Raw genomic sequence first — 13404 nt, forward strand, 5'->3', positions numbered from 1 at the left:
TGACCAAGTGTAACCATTGGGCATTAGTATTCATACTATCAGAGGAGATAATTGACTCATCCTAGAAATATTTCTATGGCAAAAGAATTTATCAAAAGCCCCTTGTTTTTGTGATATAATAATAAGGAATATTGATGTGATCTGTTGAACAGCTTAAGAGTTGCTAAGTGGAGTATCCTAGAGATTCATTGAGGTTAGAGGTTTGCAAAGGCCATATTTAGTCCATTAAACTTTTCTATTTAGATTGGCATTTTTGTCCACAAAACTAACAAGAAATGCATCTTGGGTTGTGGCATCTAGCAACCACCTTTATTAAAGTTTTACTTAGGATCATAGAATAATAGGACTGGAAGGGACCTCGAGAGGTCATCGAGTCCAGCCCCCCACCCTCAAGGCAGGACCAAGCTCCGTCTACACCATCCCTGACAGATGTCTATCTAACCTGTTCTTAAATATCTCCAGAGAGGGAGATTCCACCACCTCCCTTGGCAATTTATTCCAATATTTGACCACCCTGACAGTTAGGAATTTTTTTCCTAATGTCCAATCTAAACCTCCCCTGCTGCACTTTAAGCCCATTACTCCTTGTCCTGTCCTCAGAAACCAAGAGGAACAAATTTTCTCCTTCCTCCTTGTGACACCCTTTTAGATATTTGAAAACCGCTATCATGTCCCCCCTTAATCTTCTTTTTTCCAAACTAAACAAGCCCAGTTCATGAAGCCTGGCTTCATAGGTCATGTTCTCTAAACCTTTAATCATTCTTGTCGCTCTTCTCTGTACCCTTTCCAATTTCTCCACCTCTTTCTTGAAATGTGGCGCCCAGAACTGGACACAGTACTCCAGCTGAGGCCTAACTAGAGCAGAGTAGAGCGGCAGAATGACTTCACGAGTTTTGCTTACAACACACCTGTTGATACAACCTAGAATCATATTTGCTTTTTTTGCAACAGCATCACACTGTTGACTCTCATTCAACTTGTGGTCCACTATGACCCCAGATCCCTTTCCGCCATGCTCCTTCCTAGACAGTTGCTTCCCATCTTGTATGTATGGAACTGATTGTTCCTTCCTAAGTGGAGCACTTTGCATTTCTCTTTATTAAACTTCATCCTGTTTACCTCTGACCATTTCTCTAACTTGCTAAGGTCATTTTGAATTATGTCCCTATTCTCCAAAGAAGTTGCAACCCCACCCAGTTTGGTATCATCTGCAAACTTAATAAGCGTACTCTCTATCCCAATATCTACATCATTGATGAAGATATTCAACAGTACGGGTCCCAAAACAGACCCTTGCGGAACTCCACTTGTTATCCCTTTCCAGCAGGATTTAGCACCGTTAACAACAACTCTCTGACTACGGTTATCCAGCCAATTATGCACCCACCTTATCGTGGCCCTATCTAAGTTATATTTGCCTAGTTTATCAATAAGAATATCATGCGAGACCGTATCAAATGCCTTACTAAAGTCTAGGTATATGACATCCACTGCTTCTCCCTTATCCACAAGGCTCGTTATCCTATCAAAGAAAGCTATCAGATTAGTTTGGCATGACTTGTTCTTCACAAACCCATGCTGGCTATTCCCTATCACTTTATTACCTTCCAAGTGTTTGCATATGATTTCCTTAATTACCTGCTCCATTATCTTCCCTGGGACAGACGTTAAACTGACCGGTCTGTAGTTTCCTGGGTTGTTCTTATTCCCCTTTTTATAGATGGGCACAATATTTGCCCTTTTCCAGTCTTTTGGAATCTCCCCTGTCTGCCATGATTTTTCAAAGATCATAGCTAAAGGCTCAGATACCTCCTCTATCAGCTCCTTGAGTATCCTGGGATGCATTTCATCAGGACCTGGTGACTTGCTGACATCTAACTTTCCTAAGTGATTTTTAACTTGTTCTTTGTGTATCCTATCTTCTAAACTTACCCTCTCTCTGCTTGTATTCACTACATTAGGCACACCTCCAGACTTCTCGGTGAAGACCGAAACAAAGAAGTCATTGAGCATCTCTGCCATTTCCAAGTTTCCTGTTACTGCTTCTCCCTCCTCACTAAGCAGTGGGCCTACCCTGTCCTTGGTCTTCCTCTTGCTTTTAATGTATTTATAAAAGGTCTTCTTGTTTCCCTTTATGCCTGTAGCTAGTTTGATCTCATTTTGTGCCTTTGCCTTTCTAATCTTGCCCCTGCATTCCCGTGTTGCTTGCCTATATTCATCCTTTATTTGTCCTAGTTTCCATTTTTTATATGACTCCTTTTTTTATTTTTAGATCATGCAAGATCTCCTTGTTAAGCCAAGCTGGTCTTTTGCCATATTGTCTATCTTTTCTACACAGCAGAATTGTTTGCTTTTGGGCCCTTAACAACGTCCCTTTGAAATACTTCCAACTCTCCTCAGTTGTTTTTCCCTTCAGTCTTGCTTCCCATGGGACCTTACCTACAAGTTCTCTGAGCTTATCAAAATCTGCCTTCCTGAAATCCATTACCTCAATTGTGCTGGTCTCCCTTCTACCTTTCCTTAAGATCATGAACTCTATTATTTCATGATCACTGTCCTATACTGTCTTCCACTTTCAAGTTCTCAACTAGTTCCTCCCTATTTGTTAAAACCAAATCCAGAATAGCTTCTCCTCTGGTAACTTTTTCAACCTTCTGAAACAGAAAGTTGTCTCCAATGCAGTCCAGAAACTTATTGGATAGCCTGTGCCCCGCTGTGTTAGTTTCCCAACATATGTCTGGATAGTTGAAGTCCCCCATCACCACCAAATCTTGGGTTTTGGATAGTTTTGTTAATTGTTTAAAAAAGGCCTCATCCACCTCTTCCACCTGGCTAGGTGGCCTGTAGTAGACTCCTAGCATGATATCACCCTCATTTTTTACCCCTTTTAGCTTAACCCAGAGACTCTCTACACAGCTATCTCCTACGTTCATCTCCACTTCAGTCCAAGTGTGTACATTTTTAATATACAAGGCAACCCCTCCTCCCTTTTTTCCCTGTCTAGGAGCTGCCATAGCAAATCAGACAATATTCTGATATCTCTGATAATGGTTAGTATCCGATGATCAGGCTAAGGGTAAATACAATGGGTAGCTAGGGTCTGCCCCACTCGAAACAATGAGAAAATCAAACTAAACAAATGTACCTTCATTCCACTTCTGTGAACTATTCATAGCTGCTATTCTAATGATTTCATGTTCCAGTTGAAAGATCTTTGTAAGGGCTGCTGACTGTAGCAGGCATACACTTTTCTGTAATGAGTTCCAAAGCAGCTGCATTTCACTTAGCAGTAGGCCAGCCATAACAGAGCACTGAAGGTCACTTCAGTAATGAAAATTTAATTCTTGTGAGATGTTGCGTATCAACTTGCATTCATTCATCTTCAGTTCTGGGTGCTTGGTACTTCACAGGAAGTTCTTGCTATGCAGACCCTTACCTATACACACATTCACCTGGCATGCAAGAAGGGGTGTGGGGTCTGGGAGGGAGTTTGGGTGAAGGAGGGGGTTGTGACCTGGGGCAGGAGACTAGGGTGCAGGAGGAGGGGCACAAGGTGTGGGAGGCCAGGAGAGAATTCTGACCTAAAGGTGGAGTCTGGGAGGTGTTGCAGGGTCTGGGTTGTGAGCAGGGGCAGGAGTGTAGATGGGGAACACAGGGTTGGGAGGGAGAGACTTGGTTTGCAGGAGCAGACTCTGGCCAGAAGGTATTAACCTAGGTGGCTTCCAGCCAGCAACCTATCTGGTCTCTTAGGCAGGCTCCCTGCGTTCCAAGTCTCTGAATGCTGCTCAGTGGATGGCTGCAGGGGCCATGTGCTTCTCGGAGTGCTGCAAGCTCACAAGGGAGATATGTCCTATGTTGATTGCACCACAAACACAGCTCAGGCAGCACCCATTGGCCGGCCCCTGCAGCGGGGCAGGCAAGGATCCTGCCTGAGGTACCCACTGGAGCATGGGCCAGATCCATCGTGGCGGGCCAGATGCACTCTGCAGGATTTTGTCCACCTCAATCTAGACTATTCTTACCAAGCATCTGTGATGAGGTTTCCACATCTTCCCCAGAGCTTAACTGTTTTTGTTTTGATTTATTTTTGCCCAATATCTAACCTAAATATCCCCTGCAGCAGTGAAGCCAATTACTTTTTATTGTACCTTTCTGTAGACACGGGGAAAAATTATCTTTTTAACAGCCCTTAACGTAATTGAAGATTGTAATCAGGTCCCCCTTGATAGTCTCTCAAGACTACACATGCTGTTTTTCATACTGTTCCTCATAATTTAGATTTTTCTAAATCTTTTCTCTCTTTCTTCTCTATACTCTCTAATGTATTCACATCTTCTGTAAAGTGGTGCTCAGCACTGGACACACTACTACTGCTGAGACCTCACCAGTTTGTAGTAGAGTAGAACAACTACCTTCCATGTTTTCATTGTGACACTTTTGTTAATACACCCCAGAGTATTTGCTTTTTTGCACCTACATCACATTGATGTCTCATTCAGTTTGCGACCCCTTGCAAACCCCCAGATTCTTTTCAGCAGCCCTGTTGCCTAGCTAGTTAATCCCCATTTTGTGTCTATATATTTGATTTTTTTTTTCTTTCCCAAGTGAAGTCCTTTGCACTTGTCTTGATTGAATTTCACCTTGTTGATTTCAGTCCAAATATAAGGTCAATGAAGCGCCTTTGTAGCCTTGGACAAATTGCTTACCTCTCTGCCTTATTCTTTAATTTCACCATTTGCAAACAGGGAGGATCTTCTCAGTTCAGTGTTCACGAATTATAAAGCTAGAAGAGACCATTGTGGTAATCTAGGAAGAATGTTTATAAAACACTGGGATTAAAACAATGAAAATCACTGGAGCAGGGGCTGTCTGTCTGGGATTTGTGAATGTTGTAAAGGTTTGCAACCACCCTGCTTGGGTTAGCTGTGGGTTTTTTTTAACACCTCTGTGGAGTGTTTGAACAAAAGCAACTATTTGTTTTAGTGAAAAAAGACACTAGAAATTAACACAGTATCTAGGACTGAGGGCCCAAGCAACTTGTGTAGCATGTGTAGCTGCAACCGGAACAAAAAGGGCATTCTCTGGGTTTTCTTTCTGTGCATGTTAACTTTAAAATAGGGCAGCAGTCTAGTTCTGTAGAGGAAGTGTAGTAGCCATGCTTCCCTGAGTGTGATGGTTTTTTTTTTTTTTTTTCAAAAGACAGACTCAAGTTTCAAAAAGCTTAGACAGACAACCCCCTTTTCCTTCTTTATGGCATCCTGAAGATTCACTACTTTTACTTCCTTTTCAGACCACATCAAGGTGGCTAGCAGGCACCTCATTTGTAGCCCAGAAATAAATGTGGAGAAGACTCTATTTCTGTCACTGATGTACTTAGCCTGTAGATCAGACTAGATCTCTGGAATGTGGCTTCTCCCCTCCCCATCCTCTCCTTTAATTTGTGTTGCGAAATGTAACTCGGTTTCCTGGAGGATTTCAAGCTTTGCTTTTAGCCTCCTCTCTACATTTGGCATAATACAGAGCAATGTTCTGTTGTGATGGTTTAGCTGTGCAAAATACACCTGTGTAGGTACCCATCAAATAAAACTAAGCAGGTTGCCTAAAGCCTGCTATGCAATTGAGGTTTCTGGAGTAAAGATAAGATTTGTAAAAACAAAAAACAAAACTGAAAATGGAGCTAAGCGCTGTCTGGCAGCACTTGTGTTTTTTTCCACTCACTTCCTTTGATATACATTGATTTAGAGCCGACTTCCTTTTCCTGCCCAGTGATGGTGACCTTTCCACAATAGCAGCTGGCATGAAGCCAGTGGGTCGCAGGCTCCCTTCATCAAGCCAGGACATTGTATCGGAAAAAGTGAAAGTGTGTTGTCCTGACTCCGCCCACCTATGAAGCATGCTCTCCTGTTTATCTGGGTTCTGATTGGCTTCTGACCCCTGTAGATTTGTTTGGAAAATAAGGCAGTAATTGTTTTTAAAAAAACAGATGTAAATTGTAGCACATACTCAGACACCCAATACATTCCAAGTTATCCCAAGGCATAAATTTTCCATTCCAGAGCTGTCCAAAGAAAACTCACTTTAATTTCAGTTTACTATCGCAAGTGTAATAAACTAGAGAAACAGAGTAGTAATAGTAGTATGAAATAATGTCATTAGGAATGCATTTGCCAGTTATGTGCTGTTGTAGCAGCTGGGCATATTGCATAGGTTAAAGACAGCACCATATAAGAGCACAAGTCTAGGAGTCTTATCTTCCCAGTTCTGCTGCTGACTTTGTCACCTTAGTTAAGTCACCTTGGTCTTGATATTTTCTTCTAAAGGTCCTGAGCACTTACACCTTGAGTCAAAGGGGAGCTGTAAGTACTTAGCCTAGCCTTTCTGGTAATCAGGTTCTTACCCTAGTTTTGCATGTTTTCCCCCCTCTGAAGTTAATCTGTATCCTCAATGAAATACTGAGATGCTCAGAAAGAAGAATACTAGAGCTTAAGCTATCCTCAGTAGGCAATGCACACTGCACACACATACATTCTAATCAAACATCTGTTTGACCAGAAACCTCTTACAGTAAGTACCACAATGTCTTAATGTTCAGGTAAAATGTGGCATGCTCTTAATTTTTCCATAGAAATTGTTCTCCTGGCCTGTAGTCATTGACCTGTTCAGGTTGGTTAAGACTAAACTGTTAATCTTTGCAGTGCAGTCTTCAAGCTATTTATACAGTACCAATCTCACATGGCAGGGAGGAGATTGCTGGATGGGCTTACTAATGCAACCCAACATTGCTGCAGGTCTCCCAGAAAGTGTATTTAATGAAACACTAAATGTTTTAATATTTAGCACGTGTGATGCTAGTAGGCCTGCATGATGCCATTACTCAAATGAAATGGTGCTCTATTTTGCATGTAGTAATTAATAAGGGTCCTGACAGGAATGTTTTTGCATAGGCAGGAGCTGGTCAGGAAGCAAGGGATAATGCTTCCATTACTTGTTCAGGGTAGCAAGGAGACTCTCTGCCTTCGAATGCTCTGTACTCTCCAGCAAGCACTGAGATTAGAAGCTGCACCTAGTCTCAAGTAGTCTGTCTCAAGAAGAGGAGGACAGGATTGATAGCTGTGCTTTGTTGGGAATCTGGAGCCTCACAAGTGACCCTGCCGTGGTTTTTAAATAGCAGTCTTTCTGTTGAATGATTAATTTGTTAGCACTGCAGCCATGTAGCACCTCTGAGTTCAGTCTCTGTGCATCCGTTACATTAGCTCCAGAATTGCTCTCCCCACCGGGAATGGTCCAGAATTCTTGACTTCCTGTTCTTGGCTTCCTTGTTTATCTTTATTTATGTGCACACAATCTCTCAGCAAGCATCTGGATAATAAACCTTCCTCTGTATCTGTGAACCAGGTTCTCAGAACACAGGCCGAAGCTCACCTCCCCCTGGGTATGTTCCAGAGAGGCAACAGCGAATTGCTCGCCAGGGTTCTTACACCAGCATAAACAGCGAGGGCGAGTTTATCCCAGAGACCAATGAACAGTGTGTGAGTATAAACGTGTGGAGAATGGGGAATAAATCCCACATTGCTGGCACTTTCTTGCGCCTGCCTTTGTCCTAGAATAGTCACAGCAAACAACCACTGCTTGCTTGCTTCCGTTCAACTATGCATCTATAAATGTTGTTTATGTACCTCTCCTGAGCAGCCCTAGAAACCCTCTGCTGCACTGCCAACAGCAATCGCTATGCATGAACTGGTCAGGTTCGTCACTATCAGTGAGCTCTTTTCTGTGCATGCTTGACACAGATACTCTGGGTCACCATCCCCTGGTTCTATCATCTTTTACTCCTTTGAGCAGATGCTCAAACACATCAGGTAGTAGGACCACAGTGCCTCTTGTAACTAGAGAGGTCAGTTAGGGAACGGAATCTCTGCTGCTGCTGCTGGAGTCAAATGGAGCACTCGGATATGAACTTGCAGTGGCACTTTACATTGGCAAAGCTGGGGAGTGGGACACCCCTATATTCTGTGGAAGCTACTGGCTTCCAGTATGATGCACTTTTCCTTCCTCAAATATGCAAACACAGGCTGTAGGACTTTAACCATATTGTGCATGTCAGGACACTCCATTATCTAAAATAACACAGTGGCTCCAAACTGGTGCAACCATAATTCTAACCAGCCCCTAACGGGTGTAATTTGTAAATAGTTCCCTTCCCCTTCTGGATTTGCCCCAGTCACTCACTCTGGATAAGCAACGGTGACTGTCTGCATCCTTCTATGCAGCATCTTACTGTGGGAACATCAACTCAGTTTCCTATTTGCAGTTTATTACCTTGTTTTACAGATGTTGGATCCTCTAAGCAGTGCTGAAAATTCCATATCAGGAAGCTGTCAGTCCTTGGATAGATCGGCAGACAGGTACAGACTGATAAGAGCTTTCCTGATCAGATTGTGATGAGATTGTGTAAAGATCAATTTATTTTTACTTGGAGATAAGAAGATCATATTTCTGCATAATTCCCAATACTCTCTCTAGAGATTTAACTATATCTTAAGGTGGTTCTGTTTTCTGGCAAAATCCTAAACCAATCAAGTGGGACTTAAGTAGTTTGTTTAAAATACCACCTTTCAAAGCATGCAGATTGTGTGGGATCTGGACTGTCAGAACATTGACTACATGACATTGAAATCTGACAAGACGCTACTTTCAAAAAATACACACTCAAATAGTGATGATATGGGGCATGTCATTACATTAGACCCTTAATTTATAAATTGTATCCTTTATTTCAAAGGGAATTGAGGGATTTCTCTCCCTTCCCCTCTCTAATCCTAACCGTGCTGGCAATAGAGGGGCATGGCTGCTCCTGGGATGGTGGGGGAGGGTCACCAGGATCTAGGAAGACTAAATAAGAAATCTTCCTAGGGAATCTGAAAGGTGGGTCAGCCTCACTCCAGCTGCGTAAGAGAGATGGGTGTGAGAAGCTTGGTTTTATGGCCGAGGTTTGTGTAACCACCTTCCTTAACCTCTTGGAAGACTTTGAAAAAGGTTTCTGCAATTGCTGTCAATGAAGATGCTATTCTTCAGCGTAGTCCAAGAATTCCACATGTTGGGGAAGAGTAAGAGGGAGACTCAAAATATGCTGTTCACTATGTTCCTTGGCAAGGTGGCTGCTTTAAGTTATATAGAGAGAAGTGTATGTTGACCTGCACAAGTAGGAGAACTGTCTAGGCGCAAAAGCTGGACCCTCAGAAGTGATGGCACATGTTGGAAGATTAAACCTGGCTAACTTGGGTTAAGCCTGGTCTTAATTTTCACATCACATATGTACAGAATAAATCACTCCAGCATCAATCATATTGCTCTGTAGTATCTTGTCTTTCTGTTGCTTATGGGCCCAGAGGTTTGAGAATTGCACTTACCCATTTGGAGCTGAATTAACTTCCTTTGCATTCCTTGCACTGGCCACTGCTATCTGTCTGAAATGGCTTGTGCTCTTCTTTAAATAGCCCTTCTTTTCGGAAATCACGGATGTCCAGAGCGCAAAGTTTCCCCGACAACCGACAGGAATTCTCAGGTATGTCAGCATCCAGTATAAAAAGCATCTGTTGTAGATATTAATACCGGTTTTCACTTTAATACCTGCACAAACACATTAGCTACACTAGAGACTCACTCCTTATTTTCTGTTGTTTTTGGTGACTATCCCCCTTATTTATTGGGTACATCTAGAGAACTTAAATCTAGCTATGCATTTACTGCCTTTTCTTGTTAAGTCTGCTGGTGGTAGAATGTGCTGCTATAAGAACTTGTGTACATTGCATAAGGAGTCTCACTCTCGGCTCCTTCTTGTTCTCAGATCGTGAGAATCAAATCTATGACAAAGCAGGGAAAGGGGGGACATACCCTCGGCGCTACCATGTCTCCATGCAACACAAAGATTACAGCGACGGTGAGTATGTTTCAACCTTTTGGGTTGAAATTGGAGTTGAAGGAGGCAGCAGCTCCATAAGTGAAAAGCATCTTTAGGTGGGTAGGAAAGCAACTAGGGCACAAATGTAACTCCTCTACTTGGAGAGAGACACTACACACAGCTTCCTTGTGCACACGTCGCGCCTTGCATGATGGCGGTAACTCAAGATGAATGCTGACATGTGTGGACCAGGTTCCCCTCTTATTGCGGGTTTACCATCCTTTGCTCCCTCTGAGGGCATCCCTGCTGAACAGTGCCTTCCTGGGATAATGAATTAGCACTTTAGGTTCCAGGCTCCAGACTGTGGCCAAAGAGGCTTCTACCTTGGGAATCCACTGTATATCTTTACCCGGTGTGGATCTTTGGCACCAGTTAGACCTTGTCCTGCTCAGTGAGCTTTCTTTGAAGAGTCTTTAAAGCTTCATTTTCCTAAGACACTAATGGATTTAAAGGAATAATTCTGTTAGATGACCTGCTGGCTGCTTGGGTAATTTTAGAGATTAAGTGAGTCTTAGCCTGCAAACCCTATCGAACTCCCCCTTGTTTTGTTATGTTTGTAAGCCCTGGGGAGTTATCTGGCAAGCCAGACTTTCAATCCTCTTACTGCAGCCTATGTGACCATTAGCAAGCCTAGGAGCTTGTGTAGCAGTTTCCCCACTAGGGCTCCTCAGTCTTCACTTTAAGAGTAAGTTCCTGTTTGGAGCTTGGTGATGCTGCAGAAGATCTCAGCTAAATTGTCCAATGCTCAGCTAGCGTACTCTCCAAATGTCTGTTTCCATGTGTGACTTGTACTGTGGTGGATTTCACATCTGGTTTCCCCTTTTCCTGGGATTTAGGCTCTGACCGTACTTTCCTGTTTGTGCCTAGGTTATTTGGCAACACTTAACTTTTTCTCCTCTCTCCCTCTTCCCCATTGTTAATATCTTTAGGCCGGAGGACATTTCCCCGGATACGACGGCACCAAGGGAATCTATTCACGCTAGTGCCATCAAGCCGCTCCCTGAGCACCAATGGGGAGAATCTGGGCCTAGCAGTGCAGTACCTGGACCCCCGCGGACGCCTGCGGAGTGCTGACAGTGAGAATGCTCTTACTGTGCAGGAAAGGAACATCCCAACCAAATGTAAGTGTTTGGCTGCTTTGCACCTATCTGGGACAATGGGTACTGAGGGGAGGTATCGTGGATGAGGGGAGAAGACTCCTAATTCAGTGGAGCTGGTGTCCATCTGTCCAAGAGCCTCATTAGGACACACTGCTCCAGAACCATGCAGCCTCAGGGTTGAATGTGAACATAGCTGTCTACTCTGGTTCCTCTGGTAGACTGGTCCTGATGCTTAGAAAATAATTGTCTGAAAACTTGGTGCTCCTCCTGCTGGATTGCCTTTAGCTCCCACCTGTGGTGGGGAAAGCTAGTTTGTATCGTGCTAGGAAAGCATTTCCAGTCTTAGAATATCAGGCTTCTCAGTGTTCTGATCATACTATTCAGCAAATCCTTTTTTAGTACATTATGATCCGATGGTGTAAGAGAAATGTCAGTGGCTGACTATGCCTGAAATAGCTCCAGTGTCACTAAATAAGAATATTTGGATTTAAAAATACTTTGACAGCAGTCCCTAAAATACCCAGTGCTGTGTCCCTCTCCATGATCCATACCAGCAGTGGTCTGTTTGCTGCAAGCTCATGCTACAATAATTTTCTTTCCTATTAAATAGCATTGACAACTGTGCCACAAGGTAAACAGCTGAATCCAGTTGATGACTAGGGTTTTAAAGAGCTGTTTTTCTGTCTTGGTTTTGTTGTGTTGAATAAGGGTTGACAAGTACAGCTCGTTATTAAGAATTATTTTTGGTTTTGTGATTCTTGGTAGTAAGATTTATTTCCATGTTAATGGAACCCTTGACTTTTTGGGGAATGTTTCAGTTGGTAAAGAATACAGATATCCACATTCTTCCCTCATAAAAAAATAATAGATACAGAAGCAGAAAATGTTAGAATGTAATGAGCATCAAGGACCTTGTGCAGCGGCTTTGAAAGTTAACCCCCTAAATTTGAGTCAGTAAACTGTTTAAAACAAATTAACTAGATCAAATGTATCTCCTTAAAATATTGACTCCATATAGCAACGCTAATTCTTTATGCCTCTTTGCATCTTCAAATTGTCCAGCTGGCTGCATTCTGGCTGTTTTGTTTTTTTATAGTGAAGGTGCTTTTCTTAGATGCTTCTTTGTACTGTAATTGGATGCAAAGTGGAGGTAAAACACTGACTATCTGATTTAGAGTTCCTGTTTCTTGCTCTGTGCTGGCGTAAATGGCTGCAAAATATGTAGTTCAGTAGAAAACTGAGCTAAATTATCAGAATCTACCCCCAGCGGTTTTGTTCCCTCACAAAACACTCTTCTAGCCAGAATTTTGATAAGGACCCCTGGAAATGGTGTCAAAACATCTTGTCCTTACTGCCATTTGCAGCGGGAAAGAAGCGATCTTAGCAAGATACTAGGAGATTATGGGTTTGATATTCACCTCCCTCCCCCTGAGGTAATGGCAACTTCTACTGAGCAGATGCTGGGAGGAGGAAGTGCTGTGTTCCAAACCAATAGATCACTTACCTGGCCAGAAACAATTGCTGTATTCCAGTGGATTTATCTCCGTGGAACGTCGATGGTGGGGTGAAGCATCACTAAGTTCAGTGAAACAATTTGTGACATATGCTCCAAGTGGAACTGCACAATAGTATTTCATTGTAATTGGGTTCCGTGTGTTCATTGTCGCACAAATGTGATTCAGTGATTAGAACGGATCCAGGAGTGCAAGTTGGATTTTTGAATTCTCTTCAAGATTCTGCCACTGACGCACTGTAAAATGGGTATTGAAATTGCTTCGTAATAGGGTCTGGTGTTTAAGCAACTTGTGATCCTCAAATAACACTATAAAAGGGCAAACTTTGTTGTGTTTGTAGCTCCGAGTGCCCCAATAAACTGGCGACGAGGGAAACTTCTGGGGCAGGGTGCCTTTGGTCGTGTGTACTTGTGCTACGATGTGGACACTGGCAGAGAGCTTGCTGCTAAGCAGGTCCAGTTTGACCCAGACAGTCCTGAAACAAGCAAGGTATTTGAAAGAACGCCTCAGTGCTGCCAAACCTAACTCTGCAGACTTGGAGAGTTTTGTAATGTGCCTGTCTCTCTGAAAGCTAATGTCTTCTGCCTTTGCTAGGATCCAGGCTGCAAGGAGTCATTTAAAAATTGCTCTTACGGTAGTGTTTATCTAGCTTATGCTTGAAATTGAAATCTATTTCTTTACTCTACTTTTGGCCCTCCATCCCCTTGTGGCTGGTTGCCAAGTTATTGTGGGTGCTAAGCTGCTACCATTAGCCTTGTTGGGCAAAAGTGCATGTGAAAAACAACATTGAGACATTTGGGGGGTTGACATACAATTTTGTGTTTGCTAA

General features: G+C 42.9%; 1 protein-coding gene across 5 annotated transcripts in view; it reads left to right on the plus strand.

The window, feature by feature from the left end:
• The window catches only part of MAP3K3 (mitogen-activated protein kinase kinase kinase 3), a 62056-nt gene that overhangs the window by 35827 nt on the left and 12825 nt on the right, over positions 1–13404 (plus strand). For all 5 annotated transcript variants that reach the window (XM_075911503.1, XM_025185980.2, XM_025185981.2 and 2 more), the window contains 6 exons: positions 7396–7529; positions 8332–8405; positions 9498–9565; positions 9848–9940; positions 10891–11082; positions 12916–13064. In XM_075911503.1, the coding sequence (XP_075767618.1) occupies positions 7396–7529; positions 8332–8405; positions 9498–9565; positions 9848–9940; positions 10891–11082; positions 12916–13064 (710 nt within the window). The remainder of the gene's footprint in view (positions 1–7395; positions 7530–8331; positions 8406–9497; positions 9566–9847; positions 9941–10890; positions 11083–12915; positions 13065–13404) is intronic.

The sequence above is a fragment of the Pelodiscus sinensis genome, chromosome 29 (genome assembly GCF_049634645.1).
Source record: "Pelodiscus sinensis isolate JC-2024 chromosome 29, ASM4963464v1, whole genome shotgun sequence".
Lineage (NCBI taxonomy): Eukaryota > Metazoa > Chordata > Testudines > Trionychidae > Pelodiscus > Pelodiscus sinensis.